The 25588-nt window shown below is 39.0% G+C and overlaps 1 protein-coding gene across 14 annotated transcripts in view; it reads right to left on the reverse strand.

Moving 5' to 3' along the window:
• Window positions 1-709: 709 nt before the first annotated feature.
• nap1l1 (nucleosome assembly protein 1-like 1) overlaps window positions 710-25588 on the reverse strand; it is a 62358-nt gene continuing 37479 nt past the window's right edge. For 4 of the 14 annotated variants that reach the window (XM_069904333.1, XM_069904329.1, XM_069904324.1 and 1 more), the window contains exons 9-17: window positions 19889-20028; window positions 16959-17104; window positions 16850-16869; window positions 14991-15113; window positions 12176-12208; window positions 11936-11989; window positions 6908-6950; window positions 4347-4381; window positions 710-1537 (exon numbers count right to left, since the gene is read on the reverse strand). In XM_069904333.1, the coding sequence (XP_069760434.1) occupies window positions 4365-4381; window positions 6908-6950; window positions 11936-11989; window positions 12176-12208; window positions 14991-15113; window positions 16850-16869; window positions 16959-17104; window positions 19889-20028 (576 nt within the window). In that variant the 3' untranslated portion in view covers window positions 710-1537; window positions 4347-4364. The remainder of the gene's footprint in view (window positions 1538-4346; window positions 4382-6907; window positions 6951-11935; window positions 11990-12175; window positions 12209-14990; window positions 15114-16849; window positions 16870-16958; window positions 17105-19888; window positions 20029-25588) is intronic. The other 10 variants (XM_069904331.1, XM_069904326.1, XM_069904325.1 and 7 more) reach the window with 9 other exon arrangements.

Raw genomic sequence — 25588 nt, forward strand, 5'->3', positions numbered from 1 at the left:
AGGCAAGAACATACAGGGGGAGAACATCATCATCTTCAGTCAATCATCAAATTGTAGGGACCCTGGCAGATCAATTTAAAATGTCCCTAGCCATTTGTGAGCTCCCAGAGGATTGGACGACAGCTCAATTTGTTGTGTTGTTTAAAAAAAGACTGCAGAAATAACCCTGAAAATTATAGGCAAGTTATTGGAAGGTGTTCTATTAGATCATATATACAAGTCAGGGATTCTTGACATGGCTGTGTGTGGTCGGTCATGTTTAACAATTCTTTTGAGTTTTTTGAGGGGGGGTTAGGCGAGATACAAATCACAGGACATGGGTTAAGGGGAAAAGTTTAGGGAGAACGTTGGGGTAAAGCACACAATAGTGTTCAAATGTTGAACGAACAGCCAGCTGAAGTGAATGCAGACTCAATTTTAACATTTAAAAAGAATTTGGACAGGGACATGGATGGGATATGGAGTAGGTGCTGGTCAGTGGAAGGAAGCAGAAGAATAGTTAGAAGGGCCTGTTTCCGTGCTGTAAGGTTCGAAGCATTGAATTGCTGATTCAGTAAATGTTAACATTCTGCGAACTGAAGCAATAACTGCCTCAGACCCTCAATCAGCGATAAAGTGCCATCTCCCAGATGAGAGTCCAGGCAGCAGAAAATACCATTGTGTTGTGTCCAAGTACCAAATACACCACACAAATTAGACAAAAAAGAAATCCGAAAATACTACTATTTTTTATTCACAACCTAAGTGGTACAGCAGGACCTTTCAGGTGGTGGTTAAGCTATGTTGTTCACAATCTCACATTAAAACAAACAAACAAAACTGTAGCATAATTAAGCAAACAATGTATGAACATACAGATGGTTGGACATTGTAAACCTATCAACTACTCTGCAACTCCATTAATAGAGCCAACCACATTTTTCAATGCGTCTCCCAGTAGGTAATTCACTGGAACTACGTGTCTTACAGGAACACGAGTAATGAAGGCACAGCCAGTATAACCACAGACATGTTGCACAATTTTATTTCTATCATTTGGTAGAAAGTCCACATGACACTCATCCAGCAACAAAACAAATCTTTCCACGGTTTTATACATCAAGACGACAGGGCTGAAGGAAAAGTTAATTACTTTGGTTGATTGTTCTCCAGCAAGATATTACTAAACAAATATTGGTCTGTCATTTGCTGTTCCCAAAAGCCACTGGTGGTAGCTCCAACAAAGGTTATTCTGAAGAATCCAAATTCCATTGTATTGGAATGACAAATTCTGGAACTTTTATAAACTTCATTCCATGAACAACCAATTAAAAAAAAATGCAAAAGTACCAACCATATTCTGAACTGGCTGATTCAAGGGTTCATGATTAACCAAAAAAATGTTAATTGAAATTTGTCCTACCAAGAAAATACAAAACATTATAAGGCTGTTAAGTAACTATTAGTTTATAGTAAGCCAGTACAGTGCAGTTGTTGCTCAAGGCCACATAAGCAGATTTCACTGCTGTTTGCACTCAGATGGTGGGTTTGGATCCTTCTGTTGAGAGAGAAAAGAAAATGAGAATTGTCAGAATCAGATAAGGCATGGAAGAAAGATCTGTAGCACGACAAATATCCTTCATCTGTTATAACTAGTTCAAGAACCTATACTAGAATAATTCCTGCACTCCAGAAATTAATGGTGACAGTAAAGATTTAATAGAACCGTACAGCACAGGAACAGACCCTTTCCTCAGCCATAATGCCAACTCCCTACATATGGTTAATAATTGGTGTTTTTAACTACAATCACAGTGTCTGCAGATTTTGTGTTTCACTTGATATCCTTCCATCCCCTGCCTGTTCACACACCTTTCTAAATGCCCTTTTTTTTTTAATATAAAGTTTTTGTAATCACTCCAATGCTTGGGGGGGGGGGGGGGGGAGGAGGGAGGGGGGAGAAGTGAGGGAATGGATTATAAGCAGGAAACCATTACTTATAATTTTTCTTCAGAGACAGACCAAGGTTTTCCAATAAGAGGAAAAGCCAGGTGAGGAAAACTGCATCACAAAGCAGCTTTTTAAAATGTACACCACCATGCACATCATAGGTTCTTTGGAACATTGATCTTACGGTTTAATAAAATGAAGGGAAAGAGGAAGGCCACTTCTGGGTAAAGGCCAAGTTGTGTATATATAAAAAATCTCATGCCAGGAAGTAGGTCCATTTTAATTTGTTCAACTTCCACACAATTCCAACCAGGACAAAGCAGAACAGAACGCTATGGCTAAGCTTGGAGTGTGGTCAAAGTTAAACAAAAGGAAAAGAACATGTATTCGACTTGGATCAAAGTAATTGCATTTTGAAACATGTAAATTTAAGCAAGATAATTAATATCACTAAGTCAATCCAAAACAAGCAAGGTTCAGGGAAATTCAGATCATATTTTCTGATCAGGCATAACAGGAGTTTAAAGCTGAAGACAATGACACTATATGTTCTGGTTCAGTTCCAGAAATTTTAGGCAGGTCAGCAGAAAGCAGGCTAGCATTATAGATCAATGTTCTCGTACATCAATCTGTTCTTGGGTAGCTCCATTAAACTGTGTTATCACCCAGATTTTTCCCATACATTGAGTGCAGTAGGCTGAAAATTCCACATCAATATTTATGTGCCAACCAGGAGTTTCAGGCTGACGTCATCTCACCTTTTATTTTGGTTCCATCGTACAGCATTTATACCAATGTTACTTTCATTAGTTGAAAAGTTAAAACACTTGGGTGAACAAAAAGTAAAACATTCCAGGTCCCATACATTGAAAAAAAATCATGTTATTGACTCCATAAACATGCAGTTTGAAACTAGTTCAGAACTGCAGTTTTAAGTAAAACCAAAACTCCACTACATGCAAAATAACTTGTACTAGGTCCTGTCATCTGTGCTCACTGCTCAAAAGTGGTTCCTGGCTCAGTAGAACTTTCATTACTGATGGGCAATCTTTTACTATGCATGGTCCTGGTGGTGTGTCAGTAGTTGAACAGCGGACTACACTGATGCTTCCATTAAATAAATGAACAAGTAGCCTCGCACAGGGTGGGGGAGAGGAAGAGGCCTCACATCAGAGGGTGTGGGGAGCCTCTTGAATAAAATGAAAAGTTAATTCCTCCATGTTCTCTCAATTCAACAACAGTCAAGTGCCCCATATCCAAAGTTCCAAAAATTGAACTTTTTTTTAAAAAAAGGGCCGACATGATGTTATGTGGAAAAAAATTCAACATCTTATTTGTCTAAGTGAGGCTCTGATGCTCTATTGGCATCAGTTTAATTACAAAAAATCTTTGCTTCTGGCCAGCAAGATGGCAAAAGGAGCTGGATCCAAGGCCTTAGCATCATGTGCGGTGCCATCCACATGGAAGAAGTCGCCTTGGGGCCCCCGGGCAGGATCGCCCTCCCCCCCAGGCAGGAGAGGGGACCATCGTCAGGGACCAGCGGCAGAGATTGTTTTTTTTAAAAAAAAAACGTATTAAACATTATTTCATGTGAATTTTCATGTAGTTTGTTGTTTTAACTGATGGTGGTACTGTGCTGTTTTGGGGTTTTTTTGGTTTTGATCTGAAAAATCCCAAAAACTGAACGCCTGGTACCAAGTGTTTCAGATACAGGGTACTGTACCTGTACCATATAGTTCCTCACTGCAGTTGCAATATTATTTGATTAAAAGTGTTATCGTGCTTTGAAAAGACAGGAATGTCTTGAAAACCGACTCTTCATGTTTACTTATTGTGATTGTGAGTTTGATCTTATTACATCATGGACAACTGATTGTTGAAGATGAATCTGTGGCAAGGACATGTCTGATATATTGTTCTCACCAACTAGCTGTCTCACAGTTTCTCTTCTCAAAGTAATTAACTTTTCCTTCAGCCCTGTCGTTCCATCTCAAACAACTCAGGGTATATAGCACCACACATCAAGAAAGTAATGATAAACTTGGTGTGCTCTTGCACATGAAAGAACTTTACTGTAAACATTTGAAGTGAACACAAATACTGCCAGTCAGAGGAAGAATAAAATTCTCAAAAACTCTTCAATTCTTCCAATTTCCAAATCAACTCAGATCAACCCAGTATCACTTCTATAAAAACATACACAGCACGCACAATATCCAGCTCGATTTTTAAAAAGGTGGGTGAGGAACTTCTCACTGCAGTAATATCAGATTGGATTGAAAACCAGGAACCAGTCAAAATATTCAAAGTTACTGCAGCAAGAGCCAGATTCAGATGCCATTCTCTAATTAGTACTTGACAAAAGCATGAAGAATAAGTTAGTTGATTTATTAATAATAAAGATCAGCAAGCCTTACCTACCAGGGGTAGGATTTCTAGCCATCATTTAAACCTAGTAATGAAAAAGTCAAAGAGCAGCTGACATCAAAGTACAAGACTTGAAACTAGTTAAGATTTTCAAATCCTAAATTAAAACCATATTAATTTTAAGTAACTCACATCTACATAGCTTCAATGGTCAAAGCCATTGGACGCAGCAATTTTGTTAAACTATATACAAATAGATTCATTTAATTTGAATTTCATTTAGAGACACATCACACTAACAGTCCCTTCTGGTCTGCGCCACCCAATTATGCAAGTAAAAATTCTGTATGGCCCGCAGGAAAAAGGATCTCAGGGCTGTATGTGACGGCGTACATGTACTCTGACAGTCAATCTGAACTCTCAACTACACCCATGCGGCCAATTAACCTACTAACCCCTCATGTCTTTCGAATGAGGGAGGAAACTGGTGTACGCTGAGGAAACCCACCAGAGACGGGGAGAACATACAAACTCTTTATAGACAGTAGTGGATTTGAACCCCAGTTGCCGGTGTTGAAATAACGCTGCACTAAACCACTACATTAACTGGGCCACCCACTTGTGAACTTAAATCATAATTACAAATTAATCTCAAAAGGAAATAGATTGGATATTTACAAAATTATATGAACCATTCAAAATAATTTGCATTGCGCAATCCCCTGCAGTTTGGCAATATAGAGGTTATATTCTTCCCCTTAGTCAATGCAAACCCATGCTGAATCTTCCCAAATGTTATTAATGTGAATAAAGTATGAGAATTTCTAATTGCATGCATTCCTTGAGGACATAGAACCAAGACCTCAGCAGGCAAAGCAATTGTGAAGTTATTGCTATGATGTGGGCATCAAAAATAGAAACGACCATAGTATTGTTTTAAATGAAGAGTGGGAATTGGAAATCTACTTAAACGAAGTACATAAAAGTGCTGAAGAAACTCAGCAGATCACAAAGGTTAACCAACATTTTGGCCCTAAACTTTTCATCAAAGTACAAGTAAAATGCAGGTAGATATCTGAATAAAAAAGGTGGGCTAAGAGGTCATAAGTTGATATAGATGGGAGGGTAAAAATGAAAAAACTTACTACTTCTTTCCTGTTAGCTTGAGCTTGTTCTCCTGCCCCTTCCTTCCTCATCCTTTTTATTCAACCAGACTGTTGAATCTTTCCAAAAAATTATCAAATTTATTGCAACAATTCCATGAGGAACTAATTTTACTAAGATCTCAGAAAAAAAATCTGGGATTTTAATGACTGAATCTTACTTAGTGTTGACTACTTTCTACACCAAGTTGACACTAATTTATCCTACCTCTTAATTTTGGCTATCCAATCTAGAATTAGAAACTCAGCATGGGAAGAGAAATCACCAATTCCCCTTCCTGCACCTTCCAAGATTTTACCTCTAAATACTAGATGCAATAAACAGCAGCCAACGAATCAACCCACCCACACATTTTTAGGACAGAAGAGGAAACTGAACCTAACAAAAATCTAGTCACATGGCAAATAAAATTAGGACAGAAGAGGAAATTGAACCTAACAAAAATCTAGTCACATGGCAAATACTGAAACTCCACAGTTATCAGAGCAGCGAGTTGATCGTACTACCAGCTCCACCACTCTGCTCACCAAATATTCTGCACACTCATTTCTCCACATCCGATGATTAATCAGTGATATCCAAAAACCTAGATCAGGTTCTGTGTAGATTTCTACTCATCCCACCAACCCGACATTTATCAAAATTGAGGTAATCTGCTAAACAGAACTGTATTTCCCCCAAATTAAAATAGCTTGGTTTCATGGAGTTCTTTAATTGAAACCCATAAACTGTTTTGTCCAATACTTTTATTGACAAATACCAAATGAACTTCATGAGGAATTAAACTAAATCAGGCATTCACTACCAGAAATAAATGGGACTGTTTGGAGTCCAGAGGCTAGAACCTCACAATGACTACACATTAATTTATAAATTAAAAAGCTGGTTACATAAGAACATGAAAGGAGTCGACCACCTGGCCCATTGAGCCTGCTCCACCATTCGTTTATTAGCCATTGTCTAGAAGTGGACTCAGCTCCACCCACCTGCCCTTTCCTCATAACCCTCATTTCCCTACGAAGCCCATTTGATGGTAGTTAATGAGCTAACAAGGATTGTATCTTCATAGAAAGAACTAGAACAAAGTCAGAGATGTTGGCATGAAGGAGAAAAGGCCAATGAATTCAACACTCAGCTCAAAATATGTAATACATTTCTGCTTGGATTTCTAATCCAGTGATAGACATTTTGACTATTCAATTATGTTATTCTGACCTCCTGCACACATTGATCTTCAAAGTTAGTGTTAGATTTCTTTGATAAAAATAAATGTAGGCTGGAAATTAAAAGATCAGCATTCATTATGATTGTGGATTTACTTTGTGATGCTGTAATAAACTAAAAAATGTTCAATTAATGGACCCTCAAATTTACTGCTCAGCCATTTAGAAATTAACAAGCAGAACATTTCCATCTGAATTATAATTTTTGGGGAGCATCAACTCACATCTGCCACCAGTTGACATCAATAGTAACATTTCTGCTTCAGTCTGAGATTAAATGCAAAACATTATGTCCAAAAATTTTCTCAATTTCACTCTCAAAATAGATTTCAACTTTTGCTAAAATATTTCAAATGTTTGAACATGCAAAAAGGTTACTCTTCAGTGTTCCTGAGATTTCTAGACTTGTCTTGTACAACTTTATATTTAACAGTAATTGCAAAATTCCATATGAAAGAATGAATCATTCAGCATCACACCTGCCAGTTTAGTGAGAGCTATTCAACTAACACTACCCTGCTCAATTGCCACACTTTTTTTGTATATGCAATTTCCTTTTTTTTTTATAAATTTTTTTATTTTTCACACCATAAATCACATTAGCCATGATATACACAATTTCTTTTTCACACATATACAGTGACTTTTTCTCCCCCCCCACCTTTCCTCCCAAACCACCCCCCCACCCCCCCTCTCATCCATTTTAGGTATACAATCTAGGTTGCATTAATCCAGTCAGACAATGTTGTCATTCAACAAAATTACACCAGAAATTCTACTGAGTCCATTCTTTTCTTTCCTTCTCCTTCCATCAACTTAGGTAATGTTTGTCCCCGGTAGGTTTTCGCTATTGTATTTAATGTAAGGCTCCTATACTTGTTCGAATATTTCAATATTATTTCTTAACCAATATGTTATTTTTTCTAATGGAATACATTTATTCATTTAAATTTGGTAGTTTATTCCTTTTAATTTGGTTATGTATTCCATTAATATTTAAAGACATATAGTTCAGCGTAGCCCTTTTATATTTTGTTTATCTTCTCTTTCCGTTTTTCCATCATTACCTTTCCTCCTTTTCCATTTCTGTTTTCTTATTTTCAACTCTTTATAAGACAACATTCCTACAACATCCAACATTTTCCTTATTCTCCTATTTCTATCTTATTTATCCCCAATCTCCCATTCACCTCCTGAGTTGTCCTTTATCCCTTGTCGGACAACCACATCTCCCCTCTCCATTTGGATTTGCGAATCCACTCGCAAGCGTCAACTGATTTTGCAGTGACCGCTATTTCCCCCCACCCCGCCTCCCCCAGAAAAGATTTCACTTTTCATATGTCACCAAGGTCACTCTTTTAATTCCCTCCTTATTCTCTCTATTCCATTACCTTCCCTTATTAATTCTTGTCTATACTATCTATATTTTCCTCTAAGTACAGATACATTCACGTATGCTCCTTGTCTCTATTCACTCTTATACCTCTTTACCCGCATACATATCAATCGTGATCATTTTTACTCTCATTACCCGTCTTCATCCCTCAGTCTATTTTTGTCTTTACCCACATACATATCAATTGTGATCATTTTAACTCTCATTACCCGTCTTCCTCCCTCAGTCTATTTTTGTAATTGTTCTGCAAATTTTCGTGCTTCTTCTGGATCCGAGAATAGTCTGTTTTGTTGTCCTGGAATAAATATTTTCAATACCGCTGGATGCTTTAGTATAAATTTATACCCTTTCTTCCATAAAATCGCCTTTGCTGTATTGAACTCTTTTCTCTTCTTTAGGAGTTCAAAACTTATATCTGGATAAATGAAGATTTTTTGCCCTTTATACTCCAGTGGTTTGTTGCCCTCTCTTACTTTTTCCATTGTCTTCTCCAGTACCTTTTCTCTTGTAGTATATCTTAGGAATTTTACTACAATAGATCTTGGTTTTTGTTGTGGTTGTGGTTTAGAGGCCAATACTCTATGTGCCCTTTCTATTTCCAATTCTTGCTGTAGTTCTGGACATCCTAGGGTCTTAGGGATCCACTCTTTTATAAACTCCCTCATATTCTTGCCTTCTTCATCTTCCTTAAGGCCCACTATCTTTATGTTATTTCTTCTGTTATGGTTTTCCATTGTATCTATTTTTTGAGCTAGTAGTTCTTGTGTCTCTTTAGTTTTTTTATTAGATTTCTCCAATTTCTTTTTTAAGTCTTCTACCTCCATTTCTGCTGCTACTGCCCGCTCTTCCATCTTGTCCATTTTCTTTCCCATTTCTGTTAAGGTCATCTCCATTTTATTTATTTTCTCTTCTGTGTTGTTTATTCTTTTTCTTAAATCCTTAAATTCCTGTGTTTGCCATTCTTTAAATGATTCCATGTATCCTCTAATAAGAGCAAGTATATCCTTTACCTTGCCTTTCTTTTCTTCTTCTATTTCACCATACTCTTCCTCTTCTTCTTCCTCTGGGTTGGCCATCTGTTGTTTCTTTGTTGCCCTTTCCTCCTCTTCTTTCTTGTTTCTGTTGTCTTCTGTGGTCTCTTCTTGCTGCAGGTGTTCTGCAGCTGTCGTTGCCGGCTGTGGAGATCGACTCCCCAGCTGGTCCCCCCTCCCGTCGGTGTGTTTTTTTTCCATTCGCATCGCGCATGCGCGAAACTTCGCGCATGCGCGGTTGCGCATTTTTACTCGGCTCTGCGAGCCATTTTTGTAGTCCATTATTTACCGACCTGAGGGAGCGGGTTTCTCTCTCCGCAGCGGGCCTCTTCGGACAGGTAAGGCCTTCACCTTTTTCCTCCTTTGTCTTCTCTTCCTCTCTTCTTACCGTTGCTTTCGACTTTTCTTTTTTTGTCGCCATCTTCTTTCCACCTTTATACTCACTTTTCTGTAACTTTTATTTCTGTGCCTTTGTGTTTTCTCTTGTTTTTCCCGACTTTTCTGGAGAGGGCTGGAGTTCACCGTCCGGCCACTACTCCATCGCGTGACTCCTCGTATATGCAATTTCCTTATGAAAATTAAACTGAATCTGCTTCCATCAGCTTTTTGCGCAGTAGATTCAAGTCCTGAACCCAAACAATTCTCCACATGCCAGCTTCATTTTAGATTTTTAAAAAAAATCACCAGAAACTTGTGGCGTATGGTTTATAACTCTCTACCTTATTCACTGTCAAAACAACGATTTTTAAAAATGTCTTCAAATGTACTTTAAATCGATTCTCTTTGTAAAAATAAAGAGAGCACGAGGGAACCATTTAAATGTTATCATAGTTTTCAGTAGCCCTTGGTGCATATTGATTATGCTGGACAACAAAGATTTTGCTTCCTGAACACTTTTAGATGTATTTTATGTATTTTGGGATGCTGAATGTGAAAATCACCTTAAATTTCTTATCATGTACTTAGATATAACCCATTTTCATTTTTTCCTGTCATATTTTAAATCTACTTCATGTATACAAAACCATGTCATTGAAAATATATTTTCTTCATTTGCACTTGCTGACCTTGGTGCAGTCAGTACCGATCAGGGTAAAAGGTTTCACCAGGACATTGCGACCATGTGAAAGTGGTATCAGGGAAACTGGAATCCATCAATGTTGGTCAATTAATGTTGGATACTGACACGAAAGGCACCAGATGCTGAGTACAAATGAAAATCAGCTGCAAAACATTGAGGTCAGTTGAACTAATGCAATGTGGAAGCATTATTATCCAATTCAACATGCTATATTCAATAAAAGTTAATTTCATGCATCTCCAACTTCCTTCATGATACAGAAAATCTGAATTTAATTATTTTTGTGTCCAGCTTGTAGTCATCTATCATAATCCCCAATTTTTTTAAAGGAAGCAAACCTTTTGAGAAAAATCTGTTGTCCAGTGTTTTAGCCCATGAAGGGTGATTTTTGACAAAAAAATGACTACTGGAATCTGCCCCCTCTCTGGCATAAACCAATGTCAATAATTCTCTATGAATATTTGAAAAGAAATGTTTGCTCATTAATTTGCAGCAAACAAGGAAGTGTGTGGCGAGCAGATAGTTCCAGACAACTGTTATAAGCCTGACCCGAAACCCACAATAAGCTTTCAGACAGTCACTAATGAAGACTGAACACATCTACAACAGGTACAGGTCAGGACAGCTGCACAGCTCCAGTAAACTGGGTTTAATCCTATGACCATATGAACTTTGTCTAACTATCAGGTTGTCCCTGGTGTGCACATAAATGGTAGAATGGTGGGCAAGGGGAACTGATGGGAGTGGGAGGAAAATAAAATGGGAGTTTAAAAAAAAATGGGTGTTTATGGTCTTTGAAGACTTGGAGTGTTTAAGGGCCTGTTTCTATACTGTACATCTACACTTTCAGGTACATTTGTCACTCACACCAAATAGATGAGATTTTTGTCTCATGCTGATTTAAATTTAAAATTTTAATTTAGACATACAGCATGGTTACAGGTCCTTATGGCCCACAAGCCCGTGCAGCCCAAATGACCTACAACTCCCAGTACACTTTGAACAGTCAGAGGAAACCCACGCAGACACGGGGAGAACGTACAAACTCCTTATAGACAGCACTGGATTCAAATCCCGGTCCCAATTGCTAATGCTGACCACTATACTAACCGTACCGTCTGTTGACTTTTTTTCCTAATAGTACCTCACCCTTTATTATAATCAAATGGTGCTTATAAAAAAAGTGGGAAATAAAAAAGTTGTCCCAAGAATGCAAGTCTCAGAAAACAGAACAAAAAAAACCCCTCAATACATTCTGACATTTTTGTACAAATAATGTAGATATTAAATCATTAAACTGTAATTAAGAAATACTTGGAGGAATTCAAGTTTACAAATACTTTTTTTCCCCAAATGCTATCATTTCCCCAGAATATTTAGACCTCTACCCTCCCCCCTTCATCTTTCAAGGAAAAATGTTTGGATGGTTGTATTCAACCACTGCAAAATAACAAAAAATTAAGTCTTTTCAGCTCCTTACCAGTTTGAACTAATTAAGAATTTAAACTGTGGGTGTTGAGTGCTGTTTAATACAGTTCACAATAGGTTCAGTGCCAAAAAGACACCCTATTGTACACAATTTTGGCTGGATAAAGACAACTTGAGAAAATTATTCAAAACATTATGTTAATTAGAACTTCACAAAAGATGTTTGGATAAAATAATGAATGACTTTTACAAATCGAAGAATTGAAGTCTCTGGAATTAAAAAAAAGGACTTTTTGGAAAGTAAACAAATACCCACCTTCGGATCATAATCCGGGTCATTCTCTTCATCTGCTTCTTCCTCCCCTTCCTGCTTAAAACAAAAGACAAAGTGGTCTAATGTTTCCCCACTTGAAACAAAATCGAGACATTTAGCAAAGACAAATCAAGCTTACTACAACTAGGACCAACAAATTCACAGCATTGCTCATTTCTCTCCTCCCATCCCCCACCCCCCTTCCCCATGACCATTTCTTCCCACAGAAATAAAAAAAATCACCTCATCATCTGCCTCTTCACCTTCTTCATCATACTGCATTGGGAGAAAAATGATCAGGCTGAGTTTTATATTCCAGTTCTAATGAATCAATATGAAAATCATTTGCCAGCATTGTACACAATCCTTTTAGTTTGCTTTAAATTAGTTGTGTCCAATCCAAAGCTCAATTTCATAAAACCTCATTTCAAGTACCATGCAGCACTGATATTTTAGCATTTAACTGGGTGAAGTGATCATGGAATAGAAATCAACAAGCTGTTTAAAAGGACAATTCTAAAGATAAAATTTCAAGAACATTGCATGTTCAATTGATATTGCACATACAGTAATTCTAAAGCAAGAATCACATGTGTGACTCAGCTTCCAGGTGACAGCTGCCTAGCAGAAGTCTTTCTGATCTAATCACAAGGATGGAATATCTGAGCTGTCATCTTTCCACTCTGATTTCAAGAACTTTTCAACAGTTTTACCCCTCATTCGCGTCAAATTTGAATCATAGAACAATAAAGCTTCAACTAGATATTCAGAACCAAAACGTTTGGCCAATGTTTCTCGTATATAGACAACAATATGAATGGGGTTTCTGCAACCTTAATAGAAATCACATTTAACTTACTGTATATTTTGGCATACAAGTCTTGTCTTGAAACCCTCAAAAAGTACTAAAAAAAATCAGGGGTCGACTTATACGCCAAATACAAAAATGTGACCTTAAATTCAAATTTAAAAAACCACTCAACTTAGATTCCGTTTATAAGCTGACCCAAATCACCAAAAAAAACCCCATCCTCCAACAAATTTTCAAGCTACCAGAATATTAGAAAGAAATTCTATTACTTTTAAGACTTGGTTCATACTTTTGTCGTTTTGCTGGAGACTCCATGATATCAACTACGTTCCTGCAATGCCCAATTTTGGGGGGTCAATTTATATGCCCAATATATGATAAAACCATGCAAATGAGGCCTGATTTATCTGAAGGTCAATTTGTACGCTGTAATATATGGTAAGATGAAATTTTTTTTTAAATAATGATAGTTAGTACACCATTGACATTTGAGGAGACAGGAAATAAATACCTGGACAGAGATTTTTTTGGGGTCCAATTTTCTCCATTGAGTTTACTTAGCAAAGGCATTGGGAATACTTATTCATGGAATTTTCACTAGGCCATTATCAAAAAACACGTCTGGGGATGTATGCATGGCAGATTATGCAAGGATGGCAAGATCTTTGCTATTTTGTTTATTTATATCAACTATTTGAATGGCAATGTAGTGAACACAAATAGTAAATCTGCAGAGGACACCAAAATTGGTGGTGCAGTGGTCAGTGAGGAAAGATATCTTGGCTGACAACAGGATCTAGATCAGTTCAGAAAATGAGCCAAGGAAGAACAATTTAGTCATGGTAAGTACAAGGTGCTGCATTTATGGCAAATCAAAGTAGGGCTTACATGGTGAATGGAAGTACCCTGAAGAGAGTTGAAAAACAAAGCCTGGGGGTACAGGTGCATAATGAAAGTGGCCATTTAGGAGTACAGGGTCATCAAGGATGCATCTTGCACACATACACCTTCCCCGAATATAAATGGTAGGGTCTCATGATGCAGCTGGTACAGGTGTAGGTGAGACCACACAGAGTAAGATGGGCGGTTCTGGTGAACTAGCTAACCTACCATTTGTACTCGGGGAAGATGTATGTGTACACCTAAATGGCCACTTTCAAGATTCACAAGGACATTGCCAGAACTCAAGGGCTTTAGTTACAAGAAGTGGATGGATAGACTGGGTCATTATTCCCTGGAATACAGGGAAAATCATGAAAGGTAGGATAAAGCAAACGTTTACAATATTTTCCCCAGGGTAAACAACTCTAGAATGAGTAACAATAGGGGAGAGATTTAAAAAGGGGGACCTGATGGGAAATTTTTTCACTGAAGGTAGTCTGTACCTGGAACAAGCTGCCAGAGGAAATTATAGAAGCAGGAACAATTACAACATTCAAAAGTTATCTGGAAAGAGACAAATAGGATGAGGACCAAATGCAGGCAAATGGGACTAGTTTGGACAAAATGTCAACTTGATCAGCATGAACAAATTGGGACAAAGGGCCTAATCTATGTTGTATAGTCATGATCATTTCCTGTCCGGTTGGGGATTAGCAAATCAGATGAGTCTTATCAACAGTGCTTTTGATCCATATTTATTAAATTACTTGATTTAAATTCTCACGTGCTAGGATGCAATTCAAAACGATCTCCAAATCAAGTTTAAGTTCACCTTCAAAACGTATTGGGGTTGTAGATTAATTGGAGTATTTGGGCAGCGCAGGCTGTATGTTTACTTATCACAGTCTTAACATTAACCCTTTGGACTCTGGATATTTTTAACTTTTCATAATATACTCCAGTCTGGGTCCATGGGTAAACTGCAGTATGAACCAGCTGGTAGTTGGGTTTAAAACCAGTCACGGAAAGCAGGGACATGAAGTATGTGCACTTGATGGTAGTCCCTGCAAACAGGAAACAGAGTCCAAAGGGTTAAGCAGCAAGGTGTGACACTATGTTGTCTGATCCATTAACCATATCCAAACCAGCAGGAAGTTAGTTGGTCATTTCTAATGCAGACCATTAGTTTTGGACATCTTGTAACATTTGATGAGACATATGATCATGTGGAAAATCTATAAAAGTGCGAAGCAATTTCCTTCTGCATACCCATTTAGTGGGACTCCAAAATTGTAGTTTATTGGGAAATATCAAAGTACTAGAATGTAGCACCAGCCCGCAATTTAAATGCAGAAACAGGCTTACGTCATCGTCGTCATCTTCAATAGCTTCTCCAGTGAAGTACAAGACTGCTCGCGGAACTACCCGCTCATGCAAAAAGTGACCGATTTCAAAGTCAGCAGTAAGTATTGCCTCGCAATCTTCATCCTGCAACAGCCAACAAATTGCACTTTAATTTTTCTCTACAACATTATCACAACATTTTGCTTTAATGCAGCTAAAGGCTCATCTTCAAATTCCGTGTTCCAAGATTAAACTGCTTTATTGTGTTCCTTTAATATTTTAAAAACCGTAGGTAAACTTAACCTCTGCCCATAATGTACATTCTAAGGCATCATGTCAACTTCAGAAACATCAATGACATCTTAAATAGACTGAAAGAGCAAAATAACTAAAGCCCATTGCCCATCAAAGGGTTGAAATAAAGAGTGTGGAATAAAACAGAAAATGCAATTTAAACTCATTCCTCACCACAGAAAAAGATGAGCAAATTCCAACCGGTAAAGAATTCACTTCATCATACCAACCGATTAGCTCCTTGCCCCCAAACAAAACCCAAGCTGGAACACAATCACAAATACCATTAATTACCCTCCAAGGTCAAGACCAAGTTGTTTGCTTCTGTGCTGGCAAATTAGAAAGCCTTAGGACCAGTGCAGCACAGATAAAACCCCAAATGTGTAATGACTTAAACATTTCTTCTGGGATCTGAGCAGTTGTGAAGACCTTGCAACCTAAATTGGGTTGACCCTTGTTGGTGTGTAATGGTGAGGGGATCGCACCAAGACAGCTTTTGACAGGTGAAATGCAAGAAGAATATTCCCAAAGTTTTTTTGGGGGGAGGTCCAGAAGTGGTCACAGTGTAAAGGGACAGATACGAGCAGAAACAATTCACCCAGAGTTTTGAACTTGTGTGCAAATTTCTACCAGAGGAAGTTGAGATCAGATCATTGGATATATTCAAAAAGAATTTGGATGCGACACTCTTGTTTAATAGAGGTTGCATGACCAGTTATGATCAGACCAAATGGTGGTGCTGGCTGAAAGGCCTTTTCTTTCAACTTTTCTGAATCTAAGAAAACAACTAACATTATTGCTACTTTCCCATTTGTCCCTCATGATCACACAGAACCCCCCCCCGATCATAATTATCTAGTTACCCTCTGCCTTAAAAAGTCCGAATCTGCTTTCAGTCCTTTAAGGAAGAGCATCCCAAAACGCACAACTCTCTAAAGAAATTCAACTCACCTGCCTTATGTTTGAATAGCAAATTCTAATTTGACATATTCCAACAACAGGAAATATCCTTGTCACATCCCTGTCAAGACCCCAGCTAGCTCCTATGTGTTTCAAGCTCAGTGGAAGGCTAGCCTGACAAGATAAGATGCCATTTAGGTATCAGTCTTGCCTTTTGAGAGTATTGGCGGTGACGGGGGTCAGAAAAAGTCACTTCTTGGGTGATTTTATGAAATGTCTTTTGATATCTCTCCTCCACTGCCAAATAAAAAATATTCAACCAGGAAGCAAAACAACTTGGTTTTGGATATCTACAGACAAAGCTGCTACGCAGTAAACAAAAAAAATCCACAGCAACTAAATTCTATACAGTAAACCCCCCTGCTATCTGGCATCTACGGGGATTGGTAGATGCCGGATAAGATAATTTTTCTGTTGCTTGAGATTGTGTGGCATGGATTGGCAAACTCACCACTCGGGGGTGCCAATTTTAAACGTTCTTTTTCACTTATTTATTTTCTGCTTTTTGCCGATTGCTTGAATTCTGAATAATGGAGGTTTATACTGCACATGTTATAAATGTTATAAAAATTAAACTCACTTTAGTCAAGGAACATTAACAATGCTGGATCAAAAATTTAACTTACCATTTCTCCATTCTCTGGAACTGTGAGGAAAAGAAAAAGAACATATTAGAATCTTATTTAAAAATGTACTCCAAGATATACAAATCACATTAACTCTGTTCACACTCACCTTCAGGAGGTGAAAAAAAATTGAAGAATGAATCATTTGGTACAGTTTTTGTAACAGTTCGAACAGTTCCACGACCCTTATGTTTCTGCTTCTTTTTAATAGTTTTCATTGTTATGTTCTTTCCTTTCTTCCAGTCGATATGGCACCTGCGGTGAAAGTTGCAAAAAAAACGTAAAAATCCAATGTGGCTGGATGAATTCCAGAGCTTGACAATGAAGAAACAACTATTTTTTTTGTAACTCCAATTTAAAATATAGATGAACCTACAACTTAAATAGATTCACAGGAGGAAATAACAGACATGAGACTGGAGATGCTGGAACCTGGAGCAAGGAGGAATAGGTAGGAACTCAGCAGGTTGAGCAGATAAGTGAGAGGAAAAAAGTGTCGATGTTTTGTGCCAGAACTCTTCAAGTGGAAGTGAGAAATGGTGAAAGGAAGGGAGAAGAGAAACAGAGGTAGTTAATAAGCAGGTGCCAGGCAGAGAGACAAGTAGTAAAAAGGGTCAGGTAGAAGATGATTCACACAGTTAGGAGAGCAAGGCAGAGACAAAAGCTGCCAATGCTGTTGGGGAAGAGCAGAAGGGACCAGATAGACTTGAGGAGGGGCAGGGAAAGAATCCAAGGAAAATGTGGGTGGAACCAGAAAGAAAAGGCAATGAAAATGGGTGCGGGGGGGGAAAGAAGGGTTTTCATGGGTGGGGAAGGGGACAAGATGCTGTGCAAAGCAGTCCCCAAATCTGTGCTTAATCTCACCATGTGAAGTCTACATCAGGGGCACCAAATGCAGTAAATAAGGTTGGAGGAGGTACATGTAAATCATCGGGGAGGTTCCCTGGATATGATGAGGATGGAGTTCCAAGAGCAAGTATTGAACCTCTTTCAGTTGGAGAAGAAAGTACCAGGGGTCAACATCAATGCAAATTTATTGTCACATGCACAAATACAAAGTACAGATGCACTGAAATTTTTAGTTGTACAAAAGATACATGAGGAGTGAGGAGATCAAAGTCACAGAGGGAATAATCCCTTCAGAAGGGGAAGACATGTTTTTTTAAAGGACATTTGAAATGTCCTGGAATGGAAGGCCTTATCTTGTGAGTAAATGTGGTGGAGGCAGAGTAACTGGGACAAAGGTAGAACAGGGTAAATGTCAGGGCATAGCTTGATGGACATAGATCTGGAAACACGAGAAATTATAGAAGCAGGCCATCAAGCCTGTCAAATCTATGTAATTGAATAAGATCATGACTGATCTAGCTGTGGATAGCTCCATCTATCTGCCTTCCCCCCCCCCCCCCCACATAACTCTTAATTCCTCTACTGCCTTAAATATATCTGAAGAGACAGCCCCTCCTGCTTCCTAGTGCAGAAAATTCCAGATTCACTACTTTCTGGGAAAATCAGTTGCTCACCTCTGTCCTAAATCTATTCCTCTGAATACTGGGGCTATCTCCCCTAGTTCTAGTCTCATCTATCAATTTTCTTGTCTCTATCTCATCTATCTCTTTCATAATCTTGTTTCTACAAACCCCTCTGAATTCCACAGCAAGTATTGTCCCAAGTAATTCAATCTCTCCTCAAAGACCAACTCAATTTCCATAATCAACTTGGTGAATCCCCTTTGCACCTTCTCCAAAGCTAGTGTCTCCTTTTTCAAGTAAGGAGACCAGAACTAAACACACTCCAAAACAGGAAAGGGCCCAAGTCATACAGATGTGGAAACAAATTGACTTTTCCTCTTTGGGCAGGGGCTGGTGGAATTTCAATACTGCCAGTTTGAAAATAAAGATAGCAAATAAAAACTAAATACTAGAAACACTCAAATGGTTGGGCAGCATCTGTGGAAAGAGAAACTGAGCCAATGGTTCAGGCCAGAGACCCAGGATTCAAAGATCTCAAAACTGCAATGTTAGCTCAGATTTTCTTGCCACAGACACGACTTATTCATCCAAATGCTTCCAGCATATCCATTTTAATTTCATATTTACAAAATCTGAAGTTATACTGGTTACCATTAAAGAAAGCAAATACATTATGTAACTGTTCATTTTCAGACCAGAGATGAGTCTAGAACATAAGAACTAGGAGCAGGAGTCGGCCATCCAGCCCTTCGAGCTTGCTCTCCCATTCAATGAGATTGTGGGTGATCTGATGATAGGCTTATCACCACCTTCCCACATCCCTTAATTCGTTGACTATATAGAAATCTATCCAACCTTATCTTAAATCTATTTACTGAGCTTTCTTCCACTCTTCAATGGGCAGCAAATTCCACAGATTCACCACCCTCTGGGAAAAGCAGTTCCTCCTCATGTGCCCTAGTGCTCTGTCTCAGCATTAAAATCATAAATAGATCAGAGTAACATGGAGTTTTAAACTCCATGACATCAGAAGCATTGAGACACCAAGTCCCACTTCAGACAATGGAAAATTTTGGACCACATGTATGGAAGAGATTCAGATGCTTGTGAATGAGAGGTCAGTGTGCACAAAGATCCTGGAGAGGAATCAAGTCTGACAAGCTAATTACAAGATCAAACAAGAGACCAAGATGAAAGGGAATATATAAAATATTATTGTAGAAGGAATAAACATCTAGTTGGACTGAACAGTCAGATTCCCTGCTGCAATTTAGTGATCTTTTTCCAATTTTGAGACAATTAATTCTATTAATTTGCTTCTACTGGTCTATAGTTATCTTGAATTGTTTAAATACATTTAATGTTGAACCCTACACAAATTTTTAACTCAGCAGAGAGCAAAGGACATTTTTTTCTATAAAAATATAGATTCTGTAACATTTCAGGCCTTCACTCAAAACATGCAAACATCATCCACTGGAAAAATATATCAGTAGCAATCTGTAATTATAGATTTACTATTTAAAAACTGCATCTCAAACTTCAATGCAAGTTGAAGTTGGCTTACCCAGTGCACTCCATAATTTCTGGCCCATCAAATGAAAAGGGGTCTGACTCATCAGGCTCTGATCTCATCTTGTACGTCTTTGTCACGACTTCATTTGTGAAATATTCATTTGGTTCGAACTTAAATTCCAGAGTAAAACTCTGTGAACACATAAATACACATGTTGAGCTACAGATAAAAGTCACTTAAAGCGTACCATTTTTGTTTTAAATTTTTCAACAGCATTATGACATTAAGAATTTGCCCTCAAAACAATGCACATCAGAAAATTAAGAGTATTCTCTTGGAATTTACACATACAATTAGAGGCATGCTATAAATGCAAGCCTTTTACAGATGCAACAGTTTAAGAAATAAAAAATAGCTAACTCAATTATGCAATGATTCTCAGCTTGAGAAAGTAATTAAAATTCCAGAATCATCAAATGCTTTATTTTAATAGTTACGTGACTGCTTCAAACTAAACATTCGGAGACACCCCAATTTCTTGACAACTGAATTAAAAATTGTCACAAAGAAACACCAACTCATGATTGAAAAGGTCAAAAGTTTAGTGAATTGATGAGACCAACTGGGATCCACACTCTTGCACAGACAGGCAAGATGTGCTTGATGGAATGAGCAGATGAATAGTTTGAGAGGATGTGTTACTTCCGCTGGCTATGCTGGACTTCTGTCTGCTTTCAGTACATGGGCTCAGGGTTCACAAAGCATCCCAAATACTCATTCTCCTGAGCAGTTGCGGGCCTGGAATTCCCCAGAGTCAGAGGCGATGCAACATATTTTCCGAGAAGACTTGGAGCACATAGCAGGGAATATAGAATGTTAAATTTCCAAATTTAATTACATTATTAAATTGGTGGGACCATGAGAACAGGGGGATGTAGAGGCTACAAGAGGATATGGATAAGCAGTGGACAAAAATAATGTATATGGAATATAGGAAAAATACAAGGTTATCAATTTTGGCAAAGAAAGACCAGATGCTGCAAGGATAGAGATAACATTTTAAGGTACTGGGTGTGCTTGTATACAAATCAGTGAAGGTGCAGCAAGTGACCAGAGATCAAATAATCCGAGCTTTGATTATTGGAATAAAGAAACATTAATTCAATTGCTTGACCTTAGCAAAATGCAGCTGGAGATTTGCTTTTACTTTTAAGGCAATATGTACTTGCCATAGAGCAGGGGTGTCAAACTCAAATTCACGGAGGGCCAAAATTAAAAACTTGGACTAAATCGAGGGCCGAACTAAATATTTATTGAAAATTTTCAATAACATCTGCATGTTTTCTCTTCTTTCAACATATGTAATGTTAAACTTTTTCTTATTAAAATAAATGTTTAATAATAGTTTTGCATAAACTCTTTCATTGTCATTGGTCCATTTCCTTTAGCGTTCTGAATCCGTGCACATGACGAGTCAATGAGGGATGATTAAAGCAGTGGTCTTCAAACTTTTTCTTTCCACCCTCAGACCACCTTAAGCAATCCCTTACTAATCACAGAGCACCAATGGCACAGGGACGCGAGTGGAAAGAAAAAGGTTGAGAACTGTTGTATTGTGATAACTCCACATCTGATTAGGTTAATTGTTAGGCAAGTGGTCAGAGAAGGACCCCCCCCCCCCCCACCACCCCAAGAAAGGCTTAAATCACAGGAACAAAATAAGCTTCCGTCTCACTGCTCCCAATCTTACACACAGTCCTGATGTGGAATGTGGGGTCGCAACTCCACGTTCACCCGAGTTCAGGTGCTGTCGGTGTGGAGTTTGTACGCTCTCCCCTTGTCTTGGACCAACAGGTCGGTCGCCTGACGAAGGCACCCGAACCCCCTGTTGAAACGCCGGTGTCCGGGTCGGTGGAGGAATTGGCTGAGAAGAGCGCGTTGCTCCCACCCCCCTCCCATGGTTGGAGAGGGATTAAACTGCGATCTCACGGCGCCGGGCTCGTCTCCAACAAAAGGAGCGGGAGGCAGGGTCCGCCGCGCACAGAGCGAGGGGGAAGGCATTGCCAACGAGACGTTCGGTCTGGCGTCGCCGCTGAAGCACAGACCCAGCGAGGATGGTCCCCAACTCCAGCTGCGTCTGTGTGTCCGGGAGCCGGGCGGGCTGAGTGCGGCGCTCCGATCCCCGGGATTCGGGACTCTGAGATCCCTCCACACCTCTGGCGTCTTCATTTTCACCTTCAGCGTGCATGCACTATACTGGCGCGGCGGCCAGCGGGCCAACTCTAATATATTTAATATGATCTTGCGGGCCAAATATAATTATATCGCGGGCCAGAGTTTGACATGTGTGCCATAGAGGGAGAGGAGTAATTAGTAAACGAGGGAGAGGAGCAGTCACTAAACTTTCTGTGCAAGGAATGACTCAGAGGTCAGGGGCTGTATGCCATAAAGATGAGAAGATTTAATTGAAACTTAGAAAGATTTTATAGCGATTGACAGGCTAAATGTGAGGAAGATGCTTCCCCTGACAGAGGTTTGAACACTAAGGCAACAATTTGAGAAAGAGTACCATATATGCCACTGTATAGAACAACTCTGTATAGGTTTTGAGCAATACCCTTTGTATAAGGCAGCCCCCAAAATCAATACTATTTAAAAATCCAAGTCACAATATTTTAATAACAATCATTTAAAGGCTTAAATTTTATTTGGATATTTTAAAAAAATAAACACGATTGGCTCCTGTAACAGTCCATTTAAAGCAGTGGTTTTCGAACTGCCTGCTAAACTCACATTCCACCATAAGCAATCCCTGTACCATAAGTGTTCTGTGATTAGTAAGGGATTGCTTAAAGTGGTATGTGAGTAGAAAGAAAAAGGTTTGAAAAGCTCTGTTTTAATGTACCTAATTGACTCGTTATGTGCACGGTTTCAGAACTCCAAAGGAAATGGAGCCAATGACAATTTTCATCAAGCAAAGTATTTCAGTGACAATTGGGTCTAGAGCAGTGGTTCTCAACCTTCCCTAACACCTTAAGCAATCCCTTACCCAATCACAGAGCACTTATGGCATAGGGATTGCTTGTGGAATGAGAGTTTAGGGGAGCAGTGTGAAAACCACTGGTTTAAAACCTGCACAGAGCCAAGAGCAGGCAGATGGATCCCACGGAGGAGTGCTGAAATTCTGCAACTAACTAACAGGGCATGCAAGAGAGGGCGTCGGACCAGGTGGGAAGATGGCAGTGGTGCTGTGATTTTGCCGTCAAGGGAAGAATTTTAGACTGTCTATGATGACCCCTCATTTTAAGGCGACCATTTTAAGTTTCGAGGATTGTCCTACAGACAAATACAGTAAACTGTTTAGGTGTGAAACGAGAATTTCATTCACTCAGGAGGATGTAGAAACTGCACATAATACTCCAAATGTGGTCTCACCAACATCTGGTAAATGTCATCCCTGTTCCTGTACTCAATGCTCCAACAATGCATGCATGCCAAATGCTGCCTTTACTACCATGTATCTGTGTCACCAGTTTCATGAAATTATGCCCTGTACCCACAAGTCTGTTCTGCAGCACTCTACAGGGTCTTACCATTTCCCATACCAATCCTGCCTACCACACTTCGCACTTGCTATTCCACTTGCCACCTGCTATTTCAAGCCCACTTTCCCCAGTTTATTTACTGTATTTTTGCTCATATAATGCACACGCTCAGAAAATCATAAATTGTGTAAAAATATTTTCATATAATGCACAGGTGTAGTGTTCTAAATTCTGACTGGCAATAGCAATTTGCATTTAAATAGGTCACAAGACAAAGCACAAACCAGGATCTGCCTCAGTTTATCAACACCCAATCAACTTCCCCCAGAGGTGTCAATCGGCCATTATATAGATGATATCCTGCTGCAACAAGCTTTGGAGAGGAATCAATTAAATAGATCAAAGACAGGCTTCAGAGTTAAGCAAGATTTTAATTCCAACGTTATCTCAAATCAGAAGCACTTAATAGGCTTTTTCAGGTGCATTCCACGCTAAGAATGCGCCTGAAGAAGCAGAAGCGGCCCTTTAAAATGCCGTTCAGGTGGCAGCGATTAAAACAGAACACTGGCCACCTGAAGGACACGGCTGCACAGGATGCGGCTCTGAGCACACTCCGGCTCCTGCCCAGTGTCAGCTGTGATCAGCAGCCTGACCCTTTAACATCCGCTTTCAGCCAGCTGCATTCAGGTGGCTGGGGGAGCCACTGAGCTGAGCTGATTATCCCTCTCGGAGGGTTGATGTAGCTCGCCTCAAGAGCACCTCCTGCACATTCAGGTGGCCTCAAAACAGCCGCATATTGCCTCAACATGTGGCTTTACATGCGGGGCAATTGGCCTCCTGAAAGGGTCTAAAGTTAAGTTCCTCCCTCAGGGTCGGGTCTGGGCAATTAACATTGATACGGTGCAGTGCCCGAGCCAGAATGTCCTGTTTATAGGAATTCCATGGCATTCAGTACAGAGATATTCCCAAAATCAAAATTTACCACACCCACTACAAATTATGCCCATTCTTTAATTGCCACTATTACATTCTCATAATTGCTATAATATTCCCACACTTGCTACAAATTGCCAGCGCGTCTTTCCCACGGTCACTATTAATCGTGCGCATTCTTTCAATGCTATTATATTCCCACGCTTGCTCATATTCTCATAGAGCGCACACATATAATGCATGGAGGTACCTGGTTTGTAAAATATGTGTAAAAAATACAGTAGATCCTTTTATAATCTTACACAACCTTCTTCACTGTTTAACAAAAGCACATACAATCATCAATATCTTGCCACAAAAAAACTGGTAATAGAATTTTTACTTCAGTGATTGACTATCCAAATTTAGGGTCTTCACTAAATGCAGATGGTGACAGCAGACACTAAAGAGTTCTTTTCAACTGTTTCTGTGGTTAATGTCATTCCTGAATATAATCATTTGATTTAAATGCAATTTGCTTTTGGGGTTGAACAATTTACACATAACCAGGCAAAGATTTTAAAGGTCCAATGAAATCAACAAGAGCATTTTGAAAATCAATTTTTTTCGTTGTCAAACCAGGGTTAATATTCCACACGCAACTAATATGAAGACATCCGCCATCTCAATCCTTTGCATCACAGCAGAAACAGTTCCTTCGAGTGACACAAGGAATAAACTTAGGCTGATGGTAGAGACAAGCAGAAAGGACACAGGATGAATGGATCTTTCATTTAAAGCTTTAAAGTGACTGACAGATTTAAAATAATAAATATTAAAAAGAGCACTACAACTTCAGTTACGGGAAATACTCTTGTTATGAAAAATGCACCCAACGGTGGCTCAGAAATCCTTTATCCAAAAACAGCCCCTCCAATCTGTTAATACTGCACGGACATGGGACATCTTCACCAACATTTCTGCTGATGAATCAGGATAATAAACATCAGCAAGACAACATTGGACTTTAAGCTATTATTCTTTATACTGGATCTGGGGAAAATATTGTTTCACATAATAGAAAAAGAATTTTCAAAGCAAAGGCAGCAGTAAACAGTTGATAATCCAGTTCCTGGTTGACCAGTGCAAGGAGAAAAAAGTTTTGAGGTTTAATCATTTAAGTTATAATTTCCCCTTCAACTGATTTTGGATATGACCAACCCTTGGAGACTATTCAAATGGCTACTGCCATTGGCATGAGCATCTGCAAACCATTCTGCAGTTTGAAATCATT

This window comes from Narcine bancroftii, chromosome 11 (assembly GCF_036971445.1).
Source record: "Narcine bancroftii isolate sNarBan1 chromosome 11, sNarBan1.hap1, whole genome shotgun sequence".
In the NCBI taxonomy this organism is placed as follows: Eukaryota; Metazoa; Chordata; class Chondrichthyes; order Torpediniformes; family Narcinidae; genus Narcine; species Narcine bancroftii.